This window comes from Ornithodoros turicata, chromosome 3 (assembly GCF_037126465.1).
Source record: "Ornithodoros turicata isolate Travis chromosome 3, ASM3712646v1, whole genome shotgun sequence".
Taxonomy (NCBI): domain Eukaryota; kingdom Metazoa; phylum Arthropoda; class Arachnida; order Ixodida; family Argasidae; genus Ornithodoros; species Ornithodoros turicata.
In genome coordinates, this window is record NC_088203.1 from 19089031 (window position 1) to 19102595 (window position 13565).

The 13565-nt window shown below is 43.6% G+C and overlaps 1 protein-coding gene across 1 annotated transcript in view; it reads right to left on the minus strand.

The window, feature by feature from the left end:
- The window catches only part of LOC135388255 (uncharacterized), a 50810-nt gene extending 39468 nt beyond the window's left edge, over positions 1 to 11342 (minus strand). Inside the window, exons 1-4 of the mRNA XM_064617681.1 lie at positions 11327 to 11342; positions 10192 to 10277; positions 5016 to 5168; positions 2121 to 2385 (exon numbers count right to left, since the gene is read on the minus strand). Of these exons, the coding sequence (XP_064473751.1) occupies positions 2121 to 2385; positions 5016 to 5040 (290 nt within the window). The 5' untranslated portion in view covers positions 5041 to 5168; positions 10192 to 10277; positions 11327 to 11342. The remainder of the gene's footprint in view (positions 1 to 2120; positions 2386 to 5015; positions 5169 to 10191; positions 10278 to 11326) is intronic.
- Positions 11343 to 13565: the final 2223 nt, after the last annotated feature.

Here is a 13565-nt window from a genome sequence, read left to right on the forward strand (position 1 = left end):
CAAAGGTGCGTTCACGTCACTAGAAAAGAGACTGACTTTATCCCAAACATGTCATGTGGAAGATGGATTCTCTATGAATTTGCGGTGGCCGTCAGTCTTCTTCATTCAAAAAGCAGAAGCCTGAGAGAAAACCAGTTAAGGAACATGTAGTACTGATACGAAACTATCGCTGGCATACCTACACTATAGGGAGTTTTAGTGCATCGGAAGAATTCTACGAAAACGATACGATATCGAATAATCAAATAAGTTATCAAATCCAAGCTTAGCAATACGATGTCACTCGTTCCAACGAAAGAGATTGACTTATCAGATTTTCGAAACTGTTATCGTGAACACTTTCACTAAAACTCTACACTGTTACTGTTGCAAACTATTGATAGTTTCGCGATGAATAGAGAGTTATAGCTGCTAACCGTTACAGAGTCCCTGACGCAACTGCGCATGCGCGCGACATTTGACCGTTAGCCGGTGAGCGGAGCTGGGCTCCCGCTGCGCTGCCGCGCTGTCTGAGCGGAGCGAGACGGTCCACACAACCGGGTGTCAAGATGCCTGCCGCCGGAGGTGAGGACCAGGCGCGGCCCTCGTCGTTTGTTGCTGCTGCTGAGGGCGATGCGTCTCAGCAGCGGCTCCGGAAACGTTTTCGGATCGACGAGGATCCTGTAGGGCACTCGAAAAGTTCACAAATGAACCCGGGACTGACAACATCAAGCACAAATTTATTGTTTACAAGAAGCTTCCACCAAAGTCGACCCAGTCTTGGCTATTGGAAAGCCGACCGGTCTTTTTTAATATCCAGGTTTATTAAAGCAACGGCTTGGAATTATTTTCAAATAGTGAAAATTGTAATAATGAACAGTACCGCATTGCTTTCACTGGAAAAAAAGCTTAGCAAGTCACTTGCATTTGTTCTACTACTTCCCGTGTACAAAGGCAGGGAGCGCAGTTAGCGGTGCGAAACGGAAAACGGAATGATGACCCTGCTAGAGCCATTTTTCTTACCACCGCTCCGGTCGCGCTCAGTGGATCACCGAACGTCAAAACGGTCGCCTAAACCTCTCTATTGACCATCGATAATTGTTGCAATCGCAGTAAGCTTTTATTTTGTACCAAATGTTTCTGCTGTATACGGTGCACTATATAGTTCCCAAATGAACTCTACTAAGACCCGGTTTCATCAACGCTGGTTAATTTTCAACCGAGATCAAGCGTTGCTTAAATTGAAGTTAACGCTAAATTCTTTTTTGCAAACGAGTTGGTGACGTGATGAATGTTTCAGTAATAACAACGACCGTTTGTGAAGCACATTTAAGTGTTAAATTCAAGTTAAGGAGGGACCGTTGATCTCAGTTCAAGTATTAATCGGCGTTGCTGAAACCGGGCCTAAACCGTCTAAACATATCCTGGGACTCGATAACAGAACAGCGTTGCACTATAGGTTAACGTAATTCTCTCGGCCAAAATCGAAATGACCGCGCTCGAATGCTTCCAATGCAATAAGGCATACAGGTATTTGAAGCACTCTTTCCTTGCTTGAATTCTTTCCTGACCTCCTGGTCTCGCACGTGAATAATACGAATAATGGAACAACACATGTGTGAGGCATGACACGCAATAGAACTGCTGCACAGCACTCGGTAGGCCACGGTCGGGTATGGCGCCACAAACATTGCGGAATTTCGAAGGTTTGTGCGCGCTACAGGAGGGCGCTGGGTATTGCATTTCGTCTATAGTGTCTTGTGAGCCGTCATTGGAATTCGCCTGCCTACCTCGTGCGGATTAGTTTGCAGACAACCGCTGGGCTATGGTATATGAGTCCGATATACTAAAACGCTTTGTTTTGTTGTCCTTCGCATGCGTAGAGTATTAAGGCTGGTTCACACTGTTGCTTTTACGGTTGCGCTTGCGTGCTCCGTTAGCGCCCTGCGATTCCGACTCCGTAGCTCTGCCAGTCAATCAGATATGAGCAACGTGATGCCAGTCACTCAAAAAAAAATATATATATATATATTGAGTCTTAGTATAACGTACGCTGTCATGTGACACGTGGGTCAGGGCAATAACAAATTCTGAAGACACAAGATTAAGTTCGTAATAGTAATTATAAAGCTCCACTTCACCTCCACATAACGTCAAATCCCAGCTGGGTTCGATTGAAATCTTTGGTAGTGCGTCGGAAGGAGTCGAAGTAGTCTTTTTGTGAGTGTGTGTTGTAAAAGGTGTTGTCACTCTGCAATCCACCGCTGAAGACAACGATACTGCATAGGCCGTCAGGAATGAACAAGGCCTGGTCTTGCTTCTTGAATCCCATGGTGCACATCAGGATAGGACTGTTGTCGCGAAGCCATTCTGATTCAATGGACACGTCTGCTTCAGATGGGCTCGCTGAAATGTGCTAACGGGTCATAATTTATTTGGAATTAATCGGGATGATGGTTGACTAGGTGAGTGCTCCGGCAGAGATTCCTGAGGGAACAAAGCCACGAATGGGACATCCAACAGATATCGTGCTGGGAGATCGGGATATCCATGGGACATGATCATTTTGAGCATGCTTATCTACAGGACATCCTAAGGGCATCCAAGTGATAGCATTTCTCGAATTTTGTTGATATCCTGTAATAATCCTACAAGGATACCACGTGGATGTGTACGGGACTTTTGTGGAACATGTATGGAATGATTACTTAATTGATATTTGATTTTCATTAGGCAACTGCAAATTTTCAACGGTTTCGGTTTAATCAATGCAGCACCCTTAAAAGTGCGTGCCATCATGATAATTTCTGAATTTTAATTGTTCGTTTCTTGCATCCCTCACAACGAACAACGCTTCGTTTTACAAAATAAAGAAAATTGAAAATTATAAAAGCTTCCAGGACCACTAAGGGACCGGGTTATAATTACTGTGTTACATCCCTCCACTCGTGAGGAGTGTGCTCTGGCAGAGGTGCTATGTCTGCACCAGAGCCGTGTATGGAAAGGGAATTTGGCCATTAATGGGGACCTGCTTACTGTTGAAGCTCCACCTACTTTTTTTGCTGTCTAACCAATGGCTGATTCGTAATGCCCCGTGTGTATATATATATATGTTTACAATTTGATCGTGCACTCCCAGCCAAGTACAGCTGTTTCGTCCTACTTGGGACTCGTCAGCATGGCGTAGGGAAGTGACACGATCTTGGGGCGGCGCTAACAGTGCGTCTCGGCGAGACGTCAATGTTCCACGGTGACGGCGCCACCTGTGGAGGCCGCAGTGCAAGCTAGCAAGTACCTATACAAAGGCTATATAGCCGAAGCTCTGTAGCTGCACGTTGTATATGTACTTGCTAGCGCGGCCTCCACAGGTGGCGCCGTCACCGTGGAACATTGACGTCTCGCCGAGACGCACTGTTAGCGCCGACCCAAGATCGTGTCACTTCCCTACGCCAGGCTGACGAGTCCCAAGTAGGACGAAACAGCGGTACTTGGCAGGGAGTGGACGATCAAATTGTAAACATGTGCTCAACGTGCAGCTACAGAGCTTCGGCTATTTACCCTATTTACCCCGGCTATTTTTTGTATATATATATACTGGAAGAAAGGGGTTCGGGCGACCGCGAAATTAAATAGGTACTAACAAAATATGAGGCAGACAACGAAGATGTAGGAAGTAGAAAAAGGGGGAGTTATTTATTTACTAGTGGAAAGTTAAGGGGGAAGTCAACGTTGCGGCGGAAGCTCCGCCTTCGTCAGGACTGGATATATATATATATAACAGGATATATATATATATATACAGGGTGTCCACGCTAAGTGTGAACATATTTTTTAAAAATATATATAGCACTTTTTCCAAGATGAAATCAATTGCAATATAGCATATGCTGAAGGGGACTCCCTAGCAGGGCATTAGCAAAGTCCAAAGGCAATGTCTTAATTAACTTTCATTAATTAACTTTTTAATTATAAAAGCTACAAAGTTGTCCCAATGAGAACATCTGTTCCTTTCGGTCACCTGATATCGTAGCCGTTTTCAGAACAAAAATCCGTTCGATAGATCGTCCGCAAAAAATTCGTGAAGGAACGCCATTTTTTTCTTTATTTTATTCATTGCGCATCTCTAGAGACGCGTCTTTCCTTCGCCCCCAGTACGAGAGGATGAAAGAGCACACCATCGCCTCTTGCGTCCTGGAAAAAAGATTAAAAGAAAACAAAATGCAGCCCAAGATGAGGGCAGTCGCGATAGAGTCACCCGATAGATTTGTGTTTTTGTTTTGTTTCCGCAAGTTAAAGCTAATCATCGACGCATGAGGCGGCACTGTGCTCTTTCAGTCTCTTACACTGGGGGTAAAGGAAAGCCGCTTCTTTGAAGATGCGCAATAAACCAAATAAAGAAAAAAATGGCGTTCCTTCACGAATTTTTTGCGGACGATCTACCGAACGGATTTTTGTTCTGAAAACGGTTTTGGTATCTGGACTTTGAGTTGCAGCTGGCATCCAAGCCCTCGTAAAACGCTGGGACAAGTGCATTAGTGCAGCTGGAGATTATGTTAAAAATAAAAGTAATTTCTCGCCTGTAAGTTCATTTTACTTTTGCGAAAAATGAAAAGTCCCGGATTGACTTGAACAGCCCTCCTATATAAACGTCAGTTTGCGACGTGATCAGTGACAATAACTCCCTTTAGTGAAGCAGAGTTCCGCGCTTAATTTAAGTTACGGGGCCGTTGATCTCGGTTCAAACGTTAAGCGGCGCTGGCGAAACCGAACCATAGGGAATCAGTATTTTGGGGGTATATACAGGATCAAACGCGTAGACTACAATGACAAATTGCGTAAGACTCGCAGGACAGGTCGTGCAGGCGCAGTAGTACTTTGTGGCTCTTTGTGAGACTAAAAGCGTCACAAACGGCGACGATCGACACAGCCGCCCTTGTCAAGGAACACAGCTGTCCTTCACAGCTGGAGCTAAATGGGGCCTGAGGCCCTATGTGGTCGTGGCTGCTTTCGTGTCTTTTGCTCTTCACAAAGCTTACCTGTCGCCGTGTCATCATTGGTCATGCTTCCACTGTCACCATTACCGGACGCACCGTCTTTAGTATCCAAAAAGTCGTAGTTCTGCGTAGTGCCTTCCTGAGCATCGTCGTCGCCGTCGCCGCCGTCGCCTCCTCTCCTACCAAAGGCTCCATCTGCACGTTATCGAAATGCAAACTTCACATTGCGAAGAAAACGTTTTGAAGCTGGCTTTGCCTGTTTGTAACACACACAAAAAGAGGAGAAATTGAACTCGTCTCCCGACATGTTCTGCTACTCCTAACATAAATTCTCACCCTCCTCCCACACGCCCCCCACTCCCCAAAAAATACTTCTCATGTGGTCTACTCGCAAGTCCGCTATTCACTATTCACATGTTCCCTATTCAGATGTCTACTATTCACATGTTCACAATTATCACAAGCCCATGCATAAAACGTGGTGTCCATCCCAGAGCTCTGAACAAATTTCACAAGTGCCTTGGCCGTCCGGGTCCTAGAACGCAGATTCCCCTATATTTTGCTTCGTAAGGTGCCGCAGAGTTTTAAGAGTCAACTGCACGTTTAGTCAAGTTTAAGTACGGAATTTGTGGTGAAGATGAAATGAATGGAAAATAAAACGCGTGAGTGTTAAAAGTTTATGTAAAAATTACGTAAAAAAAGTAAAAATGTCTACTTCGTGCACACCTTCGCGAAAAAAAAAAGAAAAGAAAAAGAAAGCATCGTGTGTCTGAGTACGCGTAGTCTCGAAAAAATTTTTAAAAGAATATATTACAATGTTTACTTCGCCGCGTTCGAGCTTTTTTACACAGCTTTTTACGCTACGAAATGGTGGCTCTGCGCGCCAGCTTTCGTTTATTGAAGTTTCATTGGACAAAGTTATGTACTATTATAGCACTGCTTGCGACACTGTTGTCCGAAATCACCGGTCAGTGTAGGCCACATGCTGCACGTGTTTATTACTCAATACTCTTGGAACACCTGGAGATTTGGGAAGGGGTAAAAGGGGGAAGGGGCCCGCGAGGCGCTTGTTTCAGACAACTGTGTCGAAAACAGTACGTAACCTTGTTGTGTCACTACTGGAGTTAATTGCAAGGACCTAACGATTGAATACCAGCGCAAGCAGATAGCGGAACACGGAACCGACAATGTGTAGCAAAAAGCGGTTTCGTGAAACAAATTTGTCCTGGAACTATCTTTTGGCACGCCATGCACCACTTATGTAGAGCATCGTCGTTGCCCTGCCAGCGGTACTTCCTACGGAGCGAAATAAATACCGTGTTTTATCTTGAGCATCATTCGAGGGTGATAGTGGACCGTTGGTAAAGTAAGCGTGAAGTTATCGTGCCTATACTGGACCCAATGGCAGCATTCGCGACTAGGAATATTTCGCGTTAATTCGTGCGGTGGGTACGGCATATACTTCGAAATCCACGCGCGATGAACACCATACTAGTACAGCTGTCATAAGAGTGAACTTGAACGCCATTCCGGCCTGCGGAGCCGGTGGTGCTTAGTAGAAATAACGGCGGATGGTGTGTTGGTCATCTGTTTACAGCAGAGTTGTACGTAACGCGTTACTAGTAATCCATTACTTTTTTTCAGTTAATTTTTTAACGTACTCAATAATTGAGTGAGGAAGTAATTTTCCAAGTAATCTGATTACTATTTTCGGTAATCAATTACTGAGTAATCGATTACTTTTTTAACCTTCTGTCAACAATAGCAACCCTTTTCAGCAAGCCAATTTCTTCTTCTGTTCCACCACGAGTTCGACTGAAGCAATGACGCGGAGGTCACTATGACAGCCTTCTCTATAGTCCGCACGTGTTCCGTGCACACCACAGTATTATGATAATCCCTTACAACCGCGACCTACTGGACTAACTGGAGCAACAGTAAAATAGGTGACTGTATTGATAAATTGTGTGGCTGAAACAATAGTAACAAAACGATACGGACGTTTCGATGTTGTTTTATATGTGTATATAAATCTGTAATAAACGCGTGTATGTGTTTTGTATGTTGCTTTCAAATGTATTTGTGAACTGCGCTTATCATGTATGTTGGTGTCTCATATTAGAATTTGCAACAAGAGCTGCATGGTTGCGTTCACTGCAGGCTTGTTGGCATTGCTATGGCCCACAATTTAAAAGTAACGGGAAAAGTAACGCGTTACATTTTTAATCGGTAACGTATTACATTTCTATGAAGTAATTTGTAACGGTAAAGAACTACTTTTCGCACAGTAGTAACAGTAACTGTAATGAATTACTTTTTTCGAGTAACGTGTACAACTATGGTTTACAGTTAGACGAGCGACCCTCGTTGTGAAGGCGTTGTTTTCTGTTAGGCTGGCTCTCCTCCCGAGTAATAATAATAATAATTCAATATAATCCAAATTTTATTAGTCTGTTTAACAAGATCTCGATTATAACAGTAACCGCCTAAGCCTTGAGGCTTGTAGGCAGGTAACAGTTAGTGGCGTGCTGAACACTTGAGAGTCAAACACTAATAACAATTGTAAAGTAAAAAAGGAAAGAGCAAGCAATAAGATACAGATAATGAACCGCCCATTAATATACACAAGAATCCTACGAACCCTCAGAAACACATGGCAAAGAAATAGCTCAAATAGTCTTTAGAGTACCTATTACAGAGCGCAGCGAAACCTTCAAGGCTTCAATTGAATCTAAATCAAGGGAATCATACGGCAAAGCGTTAGATGTGTTTGGAACATAATAATGCTGCTGTCCTTTACCATAATTCGTGAAAATTCGGGGCAAGGTATATACTTCTGGATTTCTCAGTTGCCGCGTGCGGTGCTTCATGACTTTAAATCTTGAGACCAATAATGCTTTCGTACAACAATATTGACAAATACATCAATAAAGTCAGGAAGATTATTTGGTCGAAACAAATCACCATCTTCCGAGCCTAAACAATACATAAAGTTTTTTAAAGAACTGATTTAACACTTATTAATTCGTTCCCTCCAAGTAGCTGAACAGTTAAAGAACACTGTTATACCATATCTTAACACAGAATACCCAAGAGTCTGAAATATAATCCTCCGAATCACATAAGGTGTATAACTTCTGACATTATACAACAAGCAAGTGGTACAGCGAATTTTTTTAACACCCACGTCAAATGCGTATTCCACTTTAGATGTGAATCCAAATGTATACCAAGATGTTTTATGAATGACATGTAGACCATGGGCGTACAGCCACAATTACAACACCTGGTACCATGTAAGCAAAAAGGCAAATTGCATACACTACGGTTTAGAGACTACGAAAACAGATAAGCCTTGATTTTACTGGAAATAATAATAATAATAATAATAATAATAATAATAATAATAATAATAATAATAATAATAATCACTTTTCGTGAATGGGAGGGGGGACAAAAAGTTGAGAGGCAGTGGCGTACAAACAACGGCCACAGGCTCTCGACATCAACAATAAATCCACTACGAAAGACATGAACATAATAAGTCCTAGATAGAGGAGATTTCGGCAATTTTACAAGTAATTGCTAAATTATGGGTGTAGTACAATGTGGAAACACTCATTGCATGCATAGGCTGTGTACAAATAGCAGTAAAAAAAAATGTAATGTTACTCAAGGCGAAGTAAATAATTCAGTTGATCAGTCTTTGATGCAGAGCAAGGTTCGTAGGCGCCATTTAGCAGCTTGACTGCGTTATACTGCAATGTGTGACGGCCATAAGATGTCCTGCACTGTGAAATTACATAATGCAGTGGATTACGGGAATTGTAACAGTGGTCTTTGTAATGCAAATCTATCGTGTTCAGGAAATCCGCTACAATATTTCTAACTGCTGCTTGATAAGTTGAAGCCAGTCGATAGCTACACATATTATAAATTTTAACTACATTATGTTTTTCAGAAAGACCCTTGGTTGGATGCGTATAATGTGTACTATAATGTGTACTTTCCAGGATGTGTAAAAACTTCTTTTGGAGTACCAACAGTCTTGACAGAGATGACTTTGTAGAGGTACCCCAAACCAGCAAGCATATGGTGAAGTGTGCGCTAACACACGTATGGTACAGCTGTTTTAAAACGTCAGGAGGCAGGAAATGTTTGCACCTATTGATTGCAGTGATGGCAGAGCATACCTTTGCGGGAACATGATTAATACGGACATCCGGTGATAAAGTGTCAGATAAGTAGACGCCCAAAATTTTTACTGTGTTAAGGACGTCAATAACAACGCCATTCAGTTTTATGTCGCTTTTTATAGTCACCTTGCGACTTTTAGGTTTAAACATTACCGCTTTAGTTTTATTAGGGTTTAACTTTAAATTTAGACCATTCTGCAAGTTTACGTACGATGTTTCCCTTCTGCGAAACCGTACTGCGAAACTGCGAAAGCGTCACGTCCACTGATAAAGATGCTTATGTGGTCTGCGTATAAAACGAAACTATTATCTGGATATTAAATTAACCCTAAGGGAACCAACATACTTCCCTGAGGTACTTCGCACCTGATCGGTTTTAAAGATAATCCAAAGCTGTCTAGCACTGCACACTGGAACAGACTTCCAAGACAAGATGATAGTAAGGATAAGCTTGTGCCACGTAAGCCATAGAGGTAGCATTTTTCCAGTAAGATGACATGATTAATGATAACGAAGGCCTTTGAAAAATCTACAAAAATGCGCAAATGCCAATAGCTTGCTCTCTATGCCCCCAATTATTATTTCCTTCATCTTCAAAAGTGCCATTTCTGTGGATCGTGACTTTCGAAAACCAAATTGCGCACATGTTAAAATTGAGTGGCGGTCAAGAAAACTATAGATTCTGCTGTAAATAGTTTTTTTCAAAAACCTTGGAGAAGACAGGAAGAATAAAGATTGGTCGGTAATTAGGCATTACGTCAAGGTCTCCGCCTTTATGAATTAAACAGACCTTGGCTATTTGCATTTTGGATGGGAAGACACCATCAGAAATGCAGCAGTTAAATACGCAAGGTAGCAGACACGCTATATTTCTAGCACCATGTTTAACAGGAGCAATCCACATGTCAGACACATGTCAAACACACGCTTCGGGCACTGAAGCGGTGCTCAAGTCAATTAAGACGAGGGCTGTGCTCTCGGCGCTTGCTTAAGGCGTAGTGAGATGCAAATAACGGGCTTACGAAAGAGGAGAAGAGTGAACGACAGCGCCAGAAGTAGAACGATCACGATAATTATGGCCAGAGACTTGGTCTTGCGGTTGTTGTCGCTGAAACACAAGGAATAATTTAGAATAATGCCTGGTTCACACTGTTGCATTTTCATGCGTTACAGATGCGGCACAGCACAGTTGTCATAGCAACGAAGCATGGCTAACAGAAGAGCACAAGCGCCGCAAGAGTTGAGGTTGACCGAACTCCATGCAGTGCGGCAGCACTCGCCCAGCTATTTTTTTGCGAACCATACACAGCTGACATAGTTTCAGCCATTAAATTTCGCGAATCCTGAGTGCTAATTCGCTGCTCATTAGTAGAATTTGTAATTACAGCATGTCATCAAAACAGCAATGATACATAATCGATGCTTTTGTGCTTTTTTCTTTGAAACACAATAGCCACGAATCCTGTAGCAGTTACGATCCCGTGTTTGCAACCAAATTCTTGTCAATAAACGTGGTCTAGTTCTTTGTCCAGCGCGACAAGCTAAACGTTTTTGAACGCATCCAGTAAAAGCAGGCGTGATGCGCACTGACTGTACACAGAAAATACAAGTGGACATTGAAAACAACGAACGGAGACTTTCATGCTTAACTGGGCGAAAAAGTTGGAACTGGGTTGTGCCATTGAGAAGCACCTGCAGCTTCCTGCAGCTTCCTGAGTACGACAACAACATAAGCCAGTTCAGAAGTTAGCGCGCAAACAGTCGTCAATAAACAAGTGCACGTTTCATAACCTATGCATGGGCGTGAAAGTTAGGGAAAAGGGGGACTTTCATACTTTTTGTCCTCCATGACCAAGCAAAAGGCTCAGCGGAAGAAAAAAAGCGCAGAAGAGCTGAAGTTTCTGAAGAGACCCCCTTCTTAGTGCGTAAAACAAATATGTATTCGATAAAAGCACCGTCCCTTGATAAAAGCAGGAAGAAGCAGCCAATAGTCAAGTCATCTCTTCATTGCGTGCTAACAACAACAACAACTTTATTTTCGTATACATAGTATACATAGATATTTTTATATCTTTGTATACATAGAGGCAATCAAAAGCGTGTTTGATAGGTTGCAGTTTATCATCCCACTGATAAAGATGAGCGACCACCGCCCACCTCGATTTCGAGATCACATGGGATGTGGCATAGGCGGCGAGTTTTCAATCTTCCGGAGGGGACCGGGGCCCCCGCTCCCCCCCTGTAATGCACAGAGGTCGGCGCACAGATGCGCTTCAGTACAGCATTTTCAGCTTCGGTTTCGCCAACCACATCACTGTCGCCCGTTCATGGCCTGCTGTAAAAGTAGGCGTGGTGGAGCGGTGGTGTGATTGGTGAAAGACCAGCGTTTTCAGTACCAAGAACGCATGCGTCTGAACAGCGTCTTCGAGCTGCCCGACAACCGTCTCCGCTCTGGATATGTATCGTAACCGCAACGGAGAGCAGTTGGAGTATGAATCAAATAGAAGGCTTTTAATTAATAGGCAGAGCTCACTACGTAATTCACCTGAAACACTGCTGCAGCGCGTAGCACGGACCGCTATTCCCGTCGCGGCAAACAACACCACTGTTCACAAATGAATTAACATAACGCCGTTACCGACGTGTATACAGACCCCCAAAGCGTTCCAGTTGACACGCCCCTAATGAACCTGTTCCCCATTTCTCGCAACTCTCACCCCATTGCTGGAAGCAATACAGGACACGTGTGCTTCATTTACTGCTGATTACACTACCATGCCTTCCGTTGTTTCACATTTCACTCAGCAACCGAACTGTAAAGCAAGATGAACCAGCAGGCACACACATCTGCTTCAACCTGGTTTTGCGTACAGAAGAATCACCGTTCGCAGCAACTTCACGTCCATGTCCACGTCATGCAGCAGACGACGCCCGCTTGTCTGACGGGAGTCGACTGAGGCGCTCACGGCTTGCACCCCTTAGCACCCCCTACCTTAATCCAGGATAACCGCGCGCGACCCGGCTCTATAACGGAATCGCGACGCCAAAATTCTAGATTCTAGACAAGTGTGTCGGAAGCAGTACCATGCTCATTCAAGCTGGAGGTGATTGTTTTCTGATGAACAGGGCAGCCAGGTAACTTAGTAAAAACATGACATACATACCTCCCTGAAAGGCAACATGGAAAGAATGGCCACGTATTAGTAAATATATGAGACAGTCTAACAGAGAAGTTACAACAAATAATCTTAGTACATCGTAAACGTGCGCTCCTCCTCCTCTGATAAGACGCTCTTTTCTGCTGTTGCAACTCCGAATACAGCATTGTAGTAGTAGGAATGTTCTTCGATAATTCGTTGGTGACTTTCCATTAAATCACGTTGCATACGATTATACCTCCAGAGGTCATGGCCTCCACAGGTCAATCACTACAGCACCGTGTAACGTTCTAATGCTCATTATTCTGATCGCATCAGGATGATTGGGAAACTAACTCGTCAGATCGATAAACCTCGTGAAGTGTGAAAAAAAAAAAGAAACAGAAAAAATAAACTTTCCTCTATTGCACATTGAGTTACATATTCAGACAGAAGAGAGCTTACAAGTGAAGAAGAGAGCGAAAGCTTAACAGAGGCATTACATAAGACACAGGGGAGAGAAGAAGTACCACGTGGTACGCTCATCCAAAGCGTTTAATACGAAAAGAAAACGGAACGAACACAAACGCAAAGAAGCCACACATCTCGCTCTGCCACAGTGTCGTAACTCAACCGTGTTAAAGGTACTGTAAAGCAGCAGGAATACATTTTTATACTGGTGGCTCATTTGACAACGTGGGTGCTCAAGTATACAATTGTCATAAATTTCGTTCATGCGATAATCAGCAATGAGGAGGGTTTAAAGCGCCAACAAATACTCCAAATCAAATCGCTTCTCATGGCTTCCTATGGGAGTAGCCTGCGCCATTGGGCCCTCCAACGCGGCCGGATGCCACACCATGCGTAAAAACTTGCAGCCAAAGAGAGGACGGGACACAACCTCTCACAACCGGATGCCACACCTCTCTTCCACGAGCCCCCCCTCCTAAACTCGATCCAGCCTTTATACATAGAGATCAGTGGTCGCTTCGCGTCTTTTCAGCGCAATTTCAGTGGTGATTAAAAAATATTGAGAGCTTTCTGCTGCACGTAAATTTTCAAGTGTGGGTCTCTGTCGGAATGAGCTTTCAAATGCTGCTGCCAATATTAAAAGCTTGCCTGCTGCTTTACAGTACCGCTTAGTTCGACTCTTGTTGTGGTTATCGCCCGTGTAACACCCGTGTGCTCGAGAGGGCACAGGAGTCAACATCGGAGATCCCGCTTCGAGATGGGTGGCACATGTTATGGCTGCCTCCAAT